Source organism: Tachyglossus aculeatus, chromosome 5 (assembly GCF_015852505.1).
Source record: "Tachyglossus aculeatus isolate mTacAcu1 chromosome 5, mTacAcu1.pri, whole genome shotgun sequence".
Classification (NCBI taxonomy): Eukaryota; Metazoa; Chordata; class Mammalia; order Monotremata; family Tachyglossidae; genus Tachyglossus; species Tachyglossus aculeatus.
The window spans coordinates 34,907,742-34,922,150 of record NC_052070.1 but is presented as its reverse complement, the minus strand read 5'-3'; the positions used below and the strand labels follow the sequence as shown (position 1 = coordinate 34,922,150).

At 50.0% G+C, this 14,409-nt stretch overlaps 1 protein-coding gene across 2 annotated transcripts in view; it reads left to right on the top strand.

Moving 5' to 3' along the window:
- The first annotated feature begins 2,380 nt into the window (after window positions 1-2,380).
- Window positions 2,381-14,409, top strand: part of PPIH (peptidylprolyl isomerase H) — a 31,174-nt gene continuing 19,145 nt past the window's right edge. Inside the window, exons 1-3 of one of the 2 annotated variants that reach the window (XM_038746185.1) lie at window positions 2,381-2,462; window positions 8,058-8,122; window positions 13,165-13,188. In XM_038746185.1, the coding sequence (XP_038602113.1) occupies window positions 2,397-2,462; window positions 8,058-8,122; window positions 13,165-13,188 (155 nt within the window). In that variant the 5' untranslated portion in view covers window positions 2,381-2,396. The remainder of the gene's footprint in view (window positions 2,463-8,057; window positions 8,123-13,164; window positions 13,189-14,409) is intronic. The other variant, XM_038746186.1, reaches the window with a different exon arrangement.

Sequence of the window (14,409 nt, the reverse complement as noted above, 5' to 3'; positions counted from 1 at the left end):
TTCCCCGCTCGTAAGGAGCTTACAGTCTGGAGAGGGAGATGCGTTTATTCATTCAATCGTATTTATTGAGCGCTTACTGTGTGCAGAGCACTGTACTAAGCGCTTGGGAGAGTTACAATACAACAGATTTAGCAGACGCTTTCCCCGCTCGTAAGGAGCTTACAGTCTGGAGAGGGAGATGCGTTCATTCATTCAATCGTATTTATCGAGCGCTTACTGTGTGCAGAGCACTGTACTAAGAGCTTGGGAATCAATCAATCGTATTTATTGAGCGCTTACTGTGTGCAGAGCACTGTACTAAGCGCTTGGGAAGTCCAAGTCGGCAACACATAGAGACTGTCCCTACCCAACAGCGGGCTCACAGTCTAGAAGAGGGAGACAGAGAACAAAACCAAACATAGTAACAAAATAAAATAAATAGAATAGATATGTACAAGTAAAATAAGTAAATAAATAGAGTAATAAATATGTACAAACATATATACATATATACAGGTGGTATACATATATACAGGTGATATACCTGTATACCTTGGGAAGTCCAAGTTGGCAACATCTAGAGACGGGCCCCTACCCAACAGCGGGCTCACAATCTAGAAGGGGGAGACAGACAACAAAACAAAACATATTAACAAAATAAAATAAATAGAACTCATTCATTCAGTCGTATTTATTGAGCGCTTACTGTGTGCAGAGCACTGGACTAAGCGCTTGGGAAGTCCAAGTTGGCAACATCTAGAGACGGTCCCTACCCAACAGCGGGCTCACAGTCTAGAAGGGGGAGACAGACAACAAAACAAAACATAGTAACAAAATAAAATAAATAGAACTCATTCATTCAATCGTATTTATTGAGCGCTTACTGTGTGCAGAGCACTGTACTAAGCGCTTGGGAAGTCCAAGTTGGCAACATCTAGAGACGGTCCCTACCCAACAGTGGGCTCACAGGCTAGAGGATGATCAGAACCCAAACGGGAAAGCAGCATGGCATAAATGGATCGAGCACTGGCCTGGGACTCAGAAGGTCATGGGTTCTAAGCCCGGGTCCACCTGCCGTGTGGCCTTGGGCAAGTCATTTCACTTCTCTGTGCCTCAGTTCCCTCATCTGTAAAGTGGGGATTAAGAAGACTATGATCCCCACAGGGACTGTGTCCAACCCCCTTTGCTTGTATCCACCCCAGTGCTTAGTACAGCTTCCCACTCAGTGGAAAGAGCCCAGGCTTTGGAGTCTGAGGTCATGGGTTCAAATCCCGGCTCTGCCAATTGCCTGTATATAATAATGATGGCATTTATTAAGCGCTTACTATATGCAAAGCACTGTTCTAAGCGCTGAGGAGAGTACAAGGTGATCAGGTTGTCCCACCTGATCAATGCCTAATAAATACCATCATCATCATCCTTATTATTCTCTGGGCCTCAGTTCCCTCATCTGTCAAATGGAGATGAAGACTGTGAGCCCCACGAGGGACAACCTCATCACCTTGTACCCTCCCCAGCGCTTAGAACAGTGCTTTGCTCGTAGTAAGCTTTTAATAGATGAATAGTAAGCGCTTAATAAATGCCATCATCATCATCATCATTATTATTATTCTCTGGGCCTCAGTTCCCTCATCTGTCAAATGGGGATGAAGACTGTGAGCCCCAAATAGGACAACCTGATCACCTTGTAACCTCCCCAGCGCTTAGAACAGTGCTTGGCACATAGTGAGCGCTTAATAAATGCTATTCTTATTATTCTTCTTATTATTATCAGTGCCTCAGTTCCCTCATCTGTAAAATGGGGATGAAGACTGTGAGCCCCAAATGGGAAACCTGATCACCTTGTAACCTCCCCAGCGCTTAGAGCAGTGCTTGGCACATAGTAAGCGCTTAATAAATGCCATCATTGTTATTATCTTGTCTCTACACCGCTTAGTCCAGTGCTGTGCCCACAGGAAGCGCACAATAAATACGATTGAATGAATGAATGATTGAATGAATGAATGAATTTTTAGACTGTAAGCCCACTGTTGGGTAGGGACTGTCTCTAGATGTTGCCAATTTGTACTTCCCCAGCGCTTAGTACAGTGCCCTGCGCATAGTAAGCGCTCAATAAATACGATTGATGATGATATGAATGAATGAATGAATGAATGAATAATGATTGAATGCCTGGGCGAGGGCAGAGGGGGCGGAGCGTCAAGATGGCGGCGCTGCAGCCCGCGCGCATGCGCTGCAGCCCGGGCGCATGCCCTTCAGTCCGCGCGCATGCGCCGCCCCCGAGCCCGCCCGCATGCCCTGCGGCCCGCGCGCATGCGCCGCCCCCGAGCCCGCCCGCCCCCCAGCGGCGGCCCCCGGGACGGCACCACACCGGAAGCGCCGGAGCCCCGACCTCCTTCCGCTTCCGGGTCGGAGCCATGGCGGCGGCCAATTCAAGCCCCGTGAACCCCACGGTGTTCTTCGATGTCAGCATCGGCGGACAGGTGCCTTCGGACCCCACGGGACAACACAGGACGGAAGGGGCCGACCATCCTGCGGGGCGGCGGGGGGGGGGGCGGACCGCACCACTCTATAGATTGCCCGGGGGGGCGGGCGAAACCATTCGGGTTGGGGGCGGGGGGGGGCGGACCGCACCACCCCGCCTGCCCAGAGATGGACCGGCGGGGCGGGCGAAACCATTCCGGCCGGGGGCGGGGGGGGGGGCGGACCGCACCATCCTGGCTGTTTAGAGATGGCGGGGGGGGGGAGCGGGCGAAACCATTCCGGCCGGGAGCGGGGGGGGCGGACCGCACCACCGCGCCTGCCCAGAGATGAACGGGGGAGGCGGGCGAAGCCATTCGGGTTGGGGGCGGGGGGGGGGCCGGACCGCACCACCCTGCCTGCCTAATAATGATGAGGATCATAATCATCATCAATCGTATTTATTGAGCGCTTACTATGTGCAGAGCACTATATTAAGCGCTTAATAATAATAATATTATGATAATGATAATCAATCGTATTTATTGAGCGCTTACTATGTGCAGAGCACTGTACTAAGCGCTTAGTAATAATAATATAATGATGATAATAATAATCATCATCAATCGTTTTTATTGAGCGCTTACTATGTGCAGAGCACTGTACTAAGCGATTAATAATAATAATACAATGATGATAATAATAATCATCCTCAATTGTATTTATTGAGCGCTTACAATGTGCAGAACACTGTACTAAGAGCTTAATAATAATAATATAATAATCATCAATCGTATTTATTGAGCGCTTACTATGTGCAGAGAACTGTACTAAGCGCTCAATAATAATAATATAATGATAATAATAATAATCATCAATCGTATTTACTGAGCGCTTACTATGTGCAGAGCACTGTACTACGCTTAATAATAATAATATAATGATAATAATCAGTCGTGTTTATTGAGCGCTTACTATGTGCAGAGCACTGTACTAAGCGCTTAATAATAATAATAGTATAACGATGATAATAATAGTAATCATCAATCGTATTTATTGAGGGCTTACTATGTGCAGAGCACTGGACTAAGCGCTTAGTAATAATAATATAATGATGAGAATAATAATCAATCGTATTTATTGAGCGCTTACTATGTGCAGAGCACTGTACTAAGCGCTTAATGATAATAATATAATGATGATAATGATAATCATCATCAATCGTATTTATTGAGCGCTTACTATGTGCAGAGCACTGTACTAAGCGCTTAATAATAATAATAATATAATGATGGTAATAATAATCAATCGTATTTATTGAGCGTTTACTATGTGCAGAGCACTGTACTAAGCGCTTAATAATAATAATAATATAATGATGGTAATAATCATCAATCGTATTTATTGAGCGTTTACTATGTGCAGAGCACTGTACTAAGCGCTTAATAATAATAATAATATAATGATGGTAATAATCATCAATCGTATTTATTGAGTGCTTACTATGTGCAGAGCACTGGACTAAGCGCTTAATAATAATAATAATATAATGATGGTAATAATCATCAATCGTATTTATTGAGTGCTTACTATGTGCAGAGCACTGGACTAAGCGCTTAATAATAATAATGTAATGATAATAATAATCGTATTTATTGAGCGCTTACTATGTGCAGAGCACTGTACTAAGCGCTTAATAATAATAATAATAATATAATGATGATGATGGCATTTGTTAATCAATCAATCGTATTTATTGAGCGCTTACTATGTGCAGAGCACTGTACTAAGCGCTTGGGAAGTACAAATTGGCATCACATAGAGACAGTCCCTACCCAACCGTGGGCTCACAGTCTAAAAGGGGGAGACAGAGAACAAAACCAAACATACCAACAAAATAAAATAAATAGGATAGATATGTACAAGTAAAATAAATAGTGTAATAAATATGTACAACCATATATACAGGTGCTGTGGGGAAGGGAAGGAGGTAAGATGGGGGGGATGGCGAGGGGGAGAGGAAGGAAGGGGCTCAGTCTGGGAAGGCCTCCTGGAGGAGGTGAGCTCTCAGCAGGGCCTGGTGATCTGCGGTATTTGTTAAGCGCTTACCATGTGCAAAGCACTGTTCTAAGCGCTGGGGAGGTTACAAGGTTGTCCCACGCGGGGCTCACAGTCTTAACCCCCGGCGTTTATTAAGCGCTTACTCTGTGCAAAGCACTGTTCCAAGCGCTGGGGAGGTTACAAGGTGATCAGGTTGTCCCACGTGGGGCTCACAGTCTTCATCCCCATTTTCCAGATGAGGGAACTGAGGCCCAGAGAAGTGAAGTGGCTTGCCCGAAGTCACCCAGCTGACAAGTGGCGGGGTCGGGATTTGAACCCAGGACCTCGGACTCCAAAGCCCGGGCTTTTTCCACTGAGCCACGCTGCTTCTCGTTGCCTAGAGATGGTGGGGGGGGGTGGGGCGGGCGAAACCATTGGGGCCGGTAACGGGGGGGGCGGACCGCACCACGCCGCCTTTCCACAGATGGATGGGGGGGGGGGGGTGGGAGGAACCATTGGGGCCGGGAGCGGGGGGGGGGCCGGACCGCACCACCCCGCCGGAGGGAGGGAGGGGGGCGGGAAGGATGGACCGGGCGAAACCATTGGGGCCGTGGGAGGGGGGGAATCGGGCGAAACCATTAGGGCCGGGAAAGCGGGGGGAAAGCGCAGCTAGTACGAAGCAAACCAAGGGCTGGGGGGTGGGGGGACTTCATTCATTCATTCAATCGTATTTATTGAGCGCTTCCTGTGTGCAGAGCACTGCACTAAGCGCTTGGGAAGGACAAGTTGGCAACATAGAGATGGTCCCTATTCATTCATTCATTCAATCATCTTTATTGAGCGCTTACTGTGTGCAGAGCACTGGACTAAGCGCTTGGGAAGTCCAAGTTGGCAACATAGAGACGGTCCCTATTCATTCATTCATTCAATCGTCTTTATTGAGCGCTTACTGTGTGCAGGGCACTGTACTAAGCGCTTGGGAAGTACAAGTTGGCAACATAGAGATGGTCCCTACTCATTCACTCATTCATTCAATCGTCTTTATTGAGCGCTTACTGTGTGTAGAGCACTGTACTAAGCGCTTGGGAAGGACAAGTTGGAAACATAGAGACGGTCCCTATTCATTCATTCATTCAATCGTATTTATTGAGCGCTTCCTGTGTGCAGAGCACTGGACCAAGTGCTTGGGAAGTCCAAGTTGGCAACATAGAGATGGTCCCTACTCATTCATTCATTCATTCAATCATCTTTATTGAGCGCTTACTGTGTGCAGAGCACTGGACTAAGCGCTTGGGAAGTACAAGTTGGCAACATAGAGACGGTCCCTATTCATTCATTCATTCAATCGTATTTATTGAGCGCTTACTGTGTGCAGAGCACTGTACCAAGTGCCTGGGAAGTCCAAGTTGGCAACATAGAGATGGTCCCTATTCATTCATTCATTCAATCGTATTTATTGAGCGCTTCCTGTGTGCAGAGCACTGGACTAAGCGCTTGGGAAGTCCAAGTTGGCAACATAGAGATGGTCCCTATTCGTTCATTCATTCATTCAATCATCTTTATTGAGCGCTTACTGTGTGCAGAGCACTGGACTAAGCGCTTGGGAAGTACAAGTTGGCAACATAGAGACGGTCCCTATTCATTCATTCATTCAATCGTCTTTATTGAGCGCTTACTGTGTGCAGAGCACTGTACCAAGTGCTTGGGAAGTCCAAGTTGGCAACATAGAGATGGTCCCTATTCATTCATTCATTCAATCGTATTTATTGAGCGCTTCCTGTGTGCAGAGCACTGGACTAAGCGCTTGGGAAGTCCAAGTTGGCAACATAGAGATGGTCCCTATTCGTTCATTCATTCATTCAATCATCTTTATTGAGCGCTTACTGTGTGCAGAGCACTGGACTAAGCGCTTGGGAAGTACAAGTTGGCAACATAGAGACGGTCCCTATTCATTCATTCATTCAATCGTATTTATTGAGCGCTTACTGTGTGCAGAGCACTGTACCAAGTGCTTGGGAAGTCCAAGTTGGCAACATAGAGATGGTCCCTATTCATTCATTCATTCAATCGTATTTATTGAGCGCTTCCTGTGTGCAGAGCACTGGACTAAGCGCTTGGGAAGTCCAAGTTGGCAACATAGAGATGGTCCCTATTCGTTCATTCATTCATTCGATCATATTTATTGAGCGCTTACTGTGTGCAGAGCACTGGACTAAGCGCTTGGGAAGTCCAAGTTGGCAACATAGAGACGGTCCCTATTCACTCATTCATTCAATCATATTTATTGAGCGCTTACTGTGTGCAGAGCACTGTACCAAGTGCTTGGGAAGTCCAAGTTGGCAACATAGAGATGGTCCCTATTCATTCATTCATTCAATCGTATTTATTGAGCGCTTCCTGTGTGCAGAGCACTGGACTAAGCGCTTGGGAAGTCCAAGTTGGCAACATAGAGATGGTCCCTATTCGTTCATTCATTCATTCGATCATATTTATTGAGCGCTTACTGTGTGCAGAGCACTGGACTAAGCGCTTGGGAAGTCCAAGTTGGCAACATAGAGACGGTCCCTATTCATTCATTCATTCAATCGTATTTATTGAGCGCTTACTGTGTGCAGAGCACTGTACCAAGTGCTTGGGAAGTCCAAGTTGGCAACATATAGAGATGGTCCCTATTCGTTCATTCATTCATTCGATCGTATTTATTGAGCGCTTACTGTGTGCAGAGCACTGGACTAAGCGCTTGGGAATTACAAGTCTCTCTATGTTGCCAACTTGTCCTTCCCAAGCGCTTCATCCAGTGCTCTGCACACAGTAAGCGCTCAGTAAATACGATTGATTGATTACTGGTGTGCAGAGCACTGTTAGAGAAGGAGCGTGGCTCAGGGGAAAGAGAATGGGCTTTAGTGTCAGAGGTCATGGGTTCAAATCCCGGCTCCGCCAACTGTCAGCTGGGTGATTTCACGTCTCTGTGCCTCAGTACCTCGTCTGTATGACTTTGGGCAAGTCACTTGACTTCTTTGGGCCTCAGTTCCCTCATCTGTAAAATGGGGATGAAGAGTGTGAGCCCACCGTGGGGCAACCCGATCACCTTGTAGCGTCCCCAGCACTGAGAAGCAGCATGGCTCAGTGGAAAGAGCCCGGGCTTTGGAGTCGGAAGTCATGGGTTCAAATCCTGGCTCCTCCCCTTGTCAGCTGTGTGAATTTGGGCAAGTCACTTCACTTCTCTATGCCTCAGTTCCCTCATCTGTAAAAGGGGGATTAAGACTGTGAGCCCCTCTGGGCCAACCTGATCACCTTGTAACCTCCCCAGCGCTTAGAACAGTGCTTTGCACATAGTAAGCGCTTAATAAATGCCATCATTATTATTATTAGAACAGTGCTTTGCACATAGTAAGCGCTTAATAAATGCCATCATCATTATTATTATTGTTATTATTACTAAGCATACGATTGAATGAAGTGCAGAGGCGGGATTAGAACCCGCGTCCTCGGGCTCCCAACTCCGGTCTGTGGCCAGGCAGCGTGGGGGTGTGGTGGGGGGCCACGGGGCTGACGGGTGACCCCCTTTCCCGTTGCAGGAAGTGGGCCGCATGAAGATCGAGCTGTTTGCCGACGTTGTGCCCAAAACAGCCGAAAACTTCAGGTAATTGCATCCCGGCCTTAGTCAATCAATCAATCAATCGTATTTATTGAGCGCTTACCATGTGCAGAGCACTGTACTAAGCGCTTGGGAAGTCCAAGTCGGCAACATCTAGAGACAGTCCCTACCCAACAGTGGGCTCACAGTCTAGAAGGGGGAGACAGGCAACAAAACCAAAATTCAATCAATCAATCAATTGTATTTATTGAGTGCTTACTGTGTGCAGAGCACTGTACTAAGCGCTTGGGAAGTCCACGTTGGCAACATCTGGAGACGGTCCCTACCCAACAGTGGGCTCACAGTCTAGAAGGGGGAGACAGGGAACAAAACCAAAGTCCTCTCCCTCTTCCCCTCCCGTCCATCTGGAGATTTCCCTCGTTTTCGGCCCCTAGGGAATCATCACGGCATCTGGGAGCAGGGAATGTCACCGTTTTTTATTAGTAGTAGTAGGAATTCATTCATTCATTCAATCGTATTCATTCAATCGTATTTATTGAGCGCTTACTGTGTGCAGAGCACTGGACTAAGCGCTTGGAAGTCCAAGTCGGCAGCATATAGAGACGGTCCCTACCCAACAGTGGGCTCACAGTCTAGAAGGGAGAGACAGACAACAAAACAAAACGTATTAACAAAATAAAATAAATAGAATAAACATGCACAAATAAAATAAATAGGGGAGACAGACATTAATATAAATAAATGCTATTTTTACATTTATTGGTTTTTTAATAGCATTTATTAAGCGCTTACTATGTGCAAAGCACTGTTCTAAGCACCGGGGAGGTTACAAGGTGATCAGGTTGTCCCACGGGGGGCTCACAGCCTTCATCCCCATTTTCCAGATGAGGTCACTGAGGCCCAGAGAAGTGAAGTGACTTGCCCCAGGTCACACAGCTGCCAATTGGTGGAGCCGGGATTTGAACCCACAACCTCTGACTCCAAAGCCCGGGCTCTTTCTTTACTGGAGAAGCAGCATGGCTTAGTGGAAAAGGGCATGGGCTTTGGAGTCAGAGGTCATGGGTTCAAATGCCGGCTCCGCCAATCGCCAGCTGTGTGACTTTGGGCACATCACTTCACTTCTCTGGGCCTCAGTTACCTCATCTGTAAAATGGGGATTAGGACTGTGAGCCCCCCGTGGGCCAACCCGATCACCTTGTAACCTCCCCAGCGCTTTGAACAGTGCTTTGCACATAGTAAGCGCTTAATAAATGCCATCATCACCATTTCCACTGTGCCACGCTGCTTCTCTAGTAGTAGGAGGAGTTCATTCATTCATTCAATCGTATTTATTCACTCATTCATTCATTCAATCGTATTTATTGAGCGCTTACTGTGTGCAGAGCACTGTACTAAGCGCTTGGGAAGTCCAAGTCGGCAACATCTAGAGACGGTCCCGACCCAACAGTCTAGAAGGGGGACACCCCGGGACACCGAGACGGGGAAGGCGCTTGCACGGATCTCACGGTGACGTCAAGCAAGAGTGGCAGGACTCCCACCCACCGCTGTCCAGTTCACTCCCCCCAGGCTCCCCATTTGGAGAAGCGGCGTAGCTCAGTGGAAAGAGCCTGGGCTTTGGAGTCAGAGGTCGTGGGTTCGAGTCCCGGCTCCGCCACTTGTCAGCTGGGTGACTTGGGGCAAGTCACTTCACTTCTCTGGGCCTCAGTTCCCTCATCTGGAAAATGGGGATGAAGACTCCCCCCCACCCGCTGTCCAGTTCACACCCCCAGGCTCCCCATTTGGAGAAGCAGCGTGGCTCAGTGAAAAGAGCCCGGGCTTTGGAGTCAGAGGTCATGGGTTCGAGTCCCGGCTCCGCCACTTGTCAGCTGGGTGACTTGGGGCAAGTCACTTCACTTCTCTGGGCCTCAGTTCCCTCATCTGTCAAATGGGAATGAAGACTCCCCCCCGCCCCCCCCCCCCCGCTGTCCAGTTCACACCCCCAGGCTCCCCATTTGGAGAAGTAGCATAGCTCAGTGGAAAGAGCCCGGACTTTGGAGTCAGAGGTCGTGGGTTCGAGTCCCGGCTCCGCCGCTTGTCAGCTGGGTGACTTGGAGCAAGTCACTTCACTTCTCTGGGCCTCAGTTCCCTCATCTGTCAAATGGGGATGAAGACTCCCCCCCCCGCCCGCTGTCCAGTTCACGCCCCCAGGCTCCCCAGTTGGAGAAGCAGCGTAGCTCAGTGGAAAGAGCCCAGGCTTTGGAGTCAGAGGTCATGGGTTCGAGTCCCGGCTCCGCCACTTGTCACCTGGGTGACTTGGGGCAAGTCACTTCACTTCTCTGGGCCTCAGTTCCCTCATCTGTCAAATGGGGATGAAGACTCCCCCCCCACTGTCCAGTTCACTCCCCCAGGCTCCCCAGTTGGAGCAGCAGGGTAGCTCAGAGAAGCAGTGTAGCTCAGTGGAAAGAGCCCGGGCTTTGGAGTCAGAGGTCGTGGGTTCGAATCCCGGCTCCGCCACTTGTCAGCTGGGTGACTTGGGGCAAGTCACTTCACTTCTCTGGGCCTCAGTTCCCTCATCTGTCAAATGGGGATGAAGACTCCCCCCACCGCTGTCCAGTTCACACCCCCAGGCTCCCCAGTTGGAGAAGCAGCGTAGCTCAGTGGAAAGAGCCCGGGCTTTGGAGTCAGAGGTGGTGGGTTCGAGTCCCGGCTCCGCCACTTGTCAGCTGGGTGACTTGGGGCAAGTCACTTCACTTCTCTGGGCCTCAGTTCCCTCATCTGTCAAATGGGAATGAAGACTCCCCCCCGCCCCCCCCCCGCTGTCCAGTTCACACCCCCAGGCTCCCCATTTGGAGAAGTAGCGTAGCTCAGTGGAAAGAGCCCGGACTTTGGAGTCAGAGGTCCTGGGTTCGAGTTCCGGCTCCGCCACTTGTCAGCTGGGTGACTTGGGGCAAGTCACTTCACTTCTCTGGGCCTCAGTTCCCTCATCTGTCAAATGGGGATGAAGACTCCCCCCCTCACCGCTGTCCAGTTCACACACCCAGGCTCCCCATTTGGAGAAGCAGCGTAGCTCAGTGGAAAGAGCCCGGGCTTTGGAGTCAGAGGTCATGGGTTCGAGTCCTGGCTCTGCCACTTGTCAGCTGGGTGACTTGGGGCAAGTCACTTCACTTCTCTGGGCCTCAGTTCCCTCATCTGGAAAATGGGGATGAAGACTCCCCCCCCACCCCGCTGTCCAGTTCACACCCCCAGGCTCCCCAGTTGGAGAAGCAGCGTAGCTCAGTGGAAAGAGCCCGGGCTTTGGAGTGAGAGGTCGTGGGTTCGAGTCCCGGCTCCGCCACTTGTCAGCTGGGTGACTTGGGGCAAGTCACTTCACTTCTCTGGGCCTCAGTTCCCTCATCTGTCAAATGGGGATGAAGACTCCCCCCCCCCCACTGTCCAGTTCACTCCCCCAGGCTCCCCAGTTGGAGCAGCAGGGTAGCTCAGAGAAGCAGCGTAGCTCAGTGGAAAGAGCCCGGGCTTTGGAGTCAGAGGTCGTGGGTTCGAATCCCGGCTCCGCCACTTGTCAGCTGGGTGACTTGGGGCAAGTCACTTCACCTCTCTGGGCCTCAGTTCCCTCATCTGTCAAATGGGAATGAAGACTCCCGCCCCCACTGTCCAGTTCACACCCCCAGGCTCCCCAGTTGGAGAAGCAGCGTAGCTCAGTGGAAAGAGCCCGGGCTTTGGAGTCAGAGGTCATGGGTTCGAGTCCCGGCTCCGCCACTTGTCAGCTGGGTGACTTGGGGCAAGTCACTTCACTTCTCTGGGCCTCAGTTCCCTCATCTGTCAAATGGGGATGAAGACTCCCCCCCCACTGTCCAGTTCGCTCCCCAGTTGGAGCAGCAGGGTAGCTCAGAGAAGCAGCGTAGCTCAGTGGAAAGAGCCTGGGCTTTGGAGTCAGAGGTCGTGGGTTCGAATCCCGGCTCCGCCACTTGTCAGCTGGGTGACTTTGGGCAAGTCACTTCACTTCTCTGGGCCTCAGTGACCTCATCTGTCAAATGGGGATGAAGACTCCCCCCCACCGCTGTCCAGTTCACACCCCCAGGCTCCCCAGTTGGAGAAGCAGCGTAGCTCAGTGGAAAGAGCCCGGGCTTTGGAGTCAGAGGTCGTGGGTTCGAGTCCCGGCTCCGCCACTTGTCAGCTGGGTGACTTGGGGCAAGTCACTTCACTTTTCTGGGCCTCAGTGACCTCGTCTGTCGGATGGGGATGAAGACTCCCCCCCGCCCGCTGTCCAGTTCACACGCCCAGGCTCCCCAGTTGGAGAAGCAGCGTAGCTCAGAGAAGCAACGTGGCTCAGTGGAAAGAGCCTGGGCTTTGGAGTCAGAGGTCATGGGTTCGAGTCCCTGCTCCGCCACTTGTCAGCTGGGTGACTTGGGGCAAGTCACTTCACTTCTCTGGGCCTCAGTTCCCTCATCTGTCAAATGGGGATGAAGACTCCCCCCCGCCCGCTGTCCAGTTCACACCCCCAGGCTCCCCAGTTGGAGAAGCAGCGTAGCTCAGAGAAGCAGCATAGCTCAGTGGAAAGAGCCCGGGCTTTGGAGTCAGAGGTCATGGGTTCGAGTTCCGGCTCCGCCACTTGTCAGCTGGGTGACTTGGGGCAAGTCACTTCACTTTATTACTCTATTTATTTATTTTACTTGTACATTTCTATCCTACGTATTTTATTTTGTTGGTATGTTTGGTTCTGTTCTCTGTCTCCCCCTTTTAGACTGTGAGCCCACTGTTGGGTCCCTAGATGTTGCCAACTTGTACTTCCCAAGCGCTTAGTGCAGTGCTCTGCACATAGTAAGCGCTCAATAAATACGATTGATTGATTGATTCTCTGTGCCTCCGTTCCCTCGTCTGTCAAATGGGGATGAAGACTGTGAGACCCCTGTGGGACAACCTTGTAACCTCCCCAGCGCTTAGAGCAGTGCTTTGCACATAGTAAGCGCTTAATAAACGCCATTATTATTATTATTGGCATCGGTTGGAATATCATCCTGTCCTTCCTCCCATCTGCTTAGCCTTTCCCATGCCCCCTCATGCCAACCAGCCACCCTCCGGCCTCTGACAGACTCTCATTTTCTTTTCAGGCAGTTCTGCACCGGGGAATTCAGGTCAGTGTGCCGGAACGATTTTCCCCTTTCCACGGTCCTTGAGCCCTCAAGGAACACCGCGCCGTAGCTGGACCGTTGCCTGCTGTACTGTCCTCTCCCGAGCGCTTAGTCCAGTGCGCTGCCCACAGTGAGCGCTCAATAAATGCGATTGACTTGCTGACTGGCCCTCTGGGAGCGGCCGGCACGGTCAAGCATTTCCGACGACGGGCCGCCGTCCCGTGACCCCTTTCCCTTTCCAACCCCAGAATCTCCAGCCAACTGGAGGCGGTGGGAACGCCTCTCGGAAAAGGTCCCCATCACGTCTAAACCGGTAGTGATTTCCTACGAGCGATACTTCACGGCGTACTTCATACTTCATACATACATACTTCATACATACTTCACGGCACACCGCCTAAAGCACCGCCAAAAAAAAGGGGGGGAGAGTCGAATGCGTTTGCCGACTTGTTTGTTGTTGATCACTGCTGGGCTCGTTTAAGTTAAAGGCATCGATTCCTGTTCATTCCTTCATTCAGTCATTCAATCGTATTTATTGAGCGCTTACTATGTGCAGAGCACTGGACTAAGCGCTTGGGAAGTCCAAGTTGGCAACATAGAGACAGTCCCTAGTCATTCATTCATTCAATCGCATTTATTGAGTGCTTACTGTGTGCAGAGCACTGGACTAAGCACTTGGGAAGTACAAGTTGGCAACATGGAGACGGTCCCTATTCATTCAATCGTATTTATTGAGCGCTTACTATGTGCAGAGCACTGGACTAAGCGCTTGGGAAGTCCAAGTTGGCAACATAGAGACGGTCCCTATTCATTCATTCATTCAATCGTATCTATTGAGCGCTTACTGTGTGCAGAGCACTGGACTAAGCGCTTGGGAAGTCCAAGTTGGCAACATAGAGACGGTCCCTATTCATTCATTCATTCGATTGTATTTATTGAGCGCTTACTGTGTGCAGAGCACTGGACTAAGTGCTTGGGAAGTCCAAGTTGGCAACATAGAGATGGTCCCTATTCATTCATTCAATTGTATTTATTGAGCACTTACTGTGTGCAGAGCACTGTACCAAGCGCTTGGGAAGTCCAAGTTGGCAACATAGAGACGGTCCCTATTCATTCATTCCTTCAATTGTATTTATTGAGCGCTTACTGTCTGCAGAGCACTGGACTAAGCACTTGGGAAGTACAAGTTGGCAACATAGAGACGGTTCCTATTCATTCACTCAT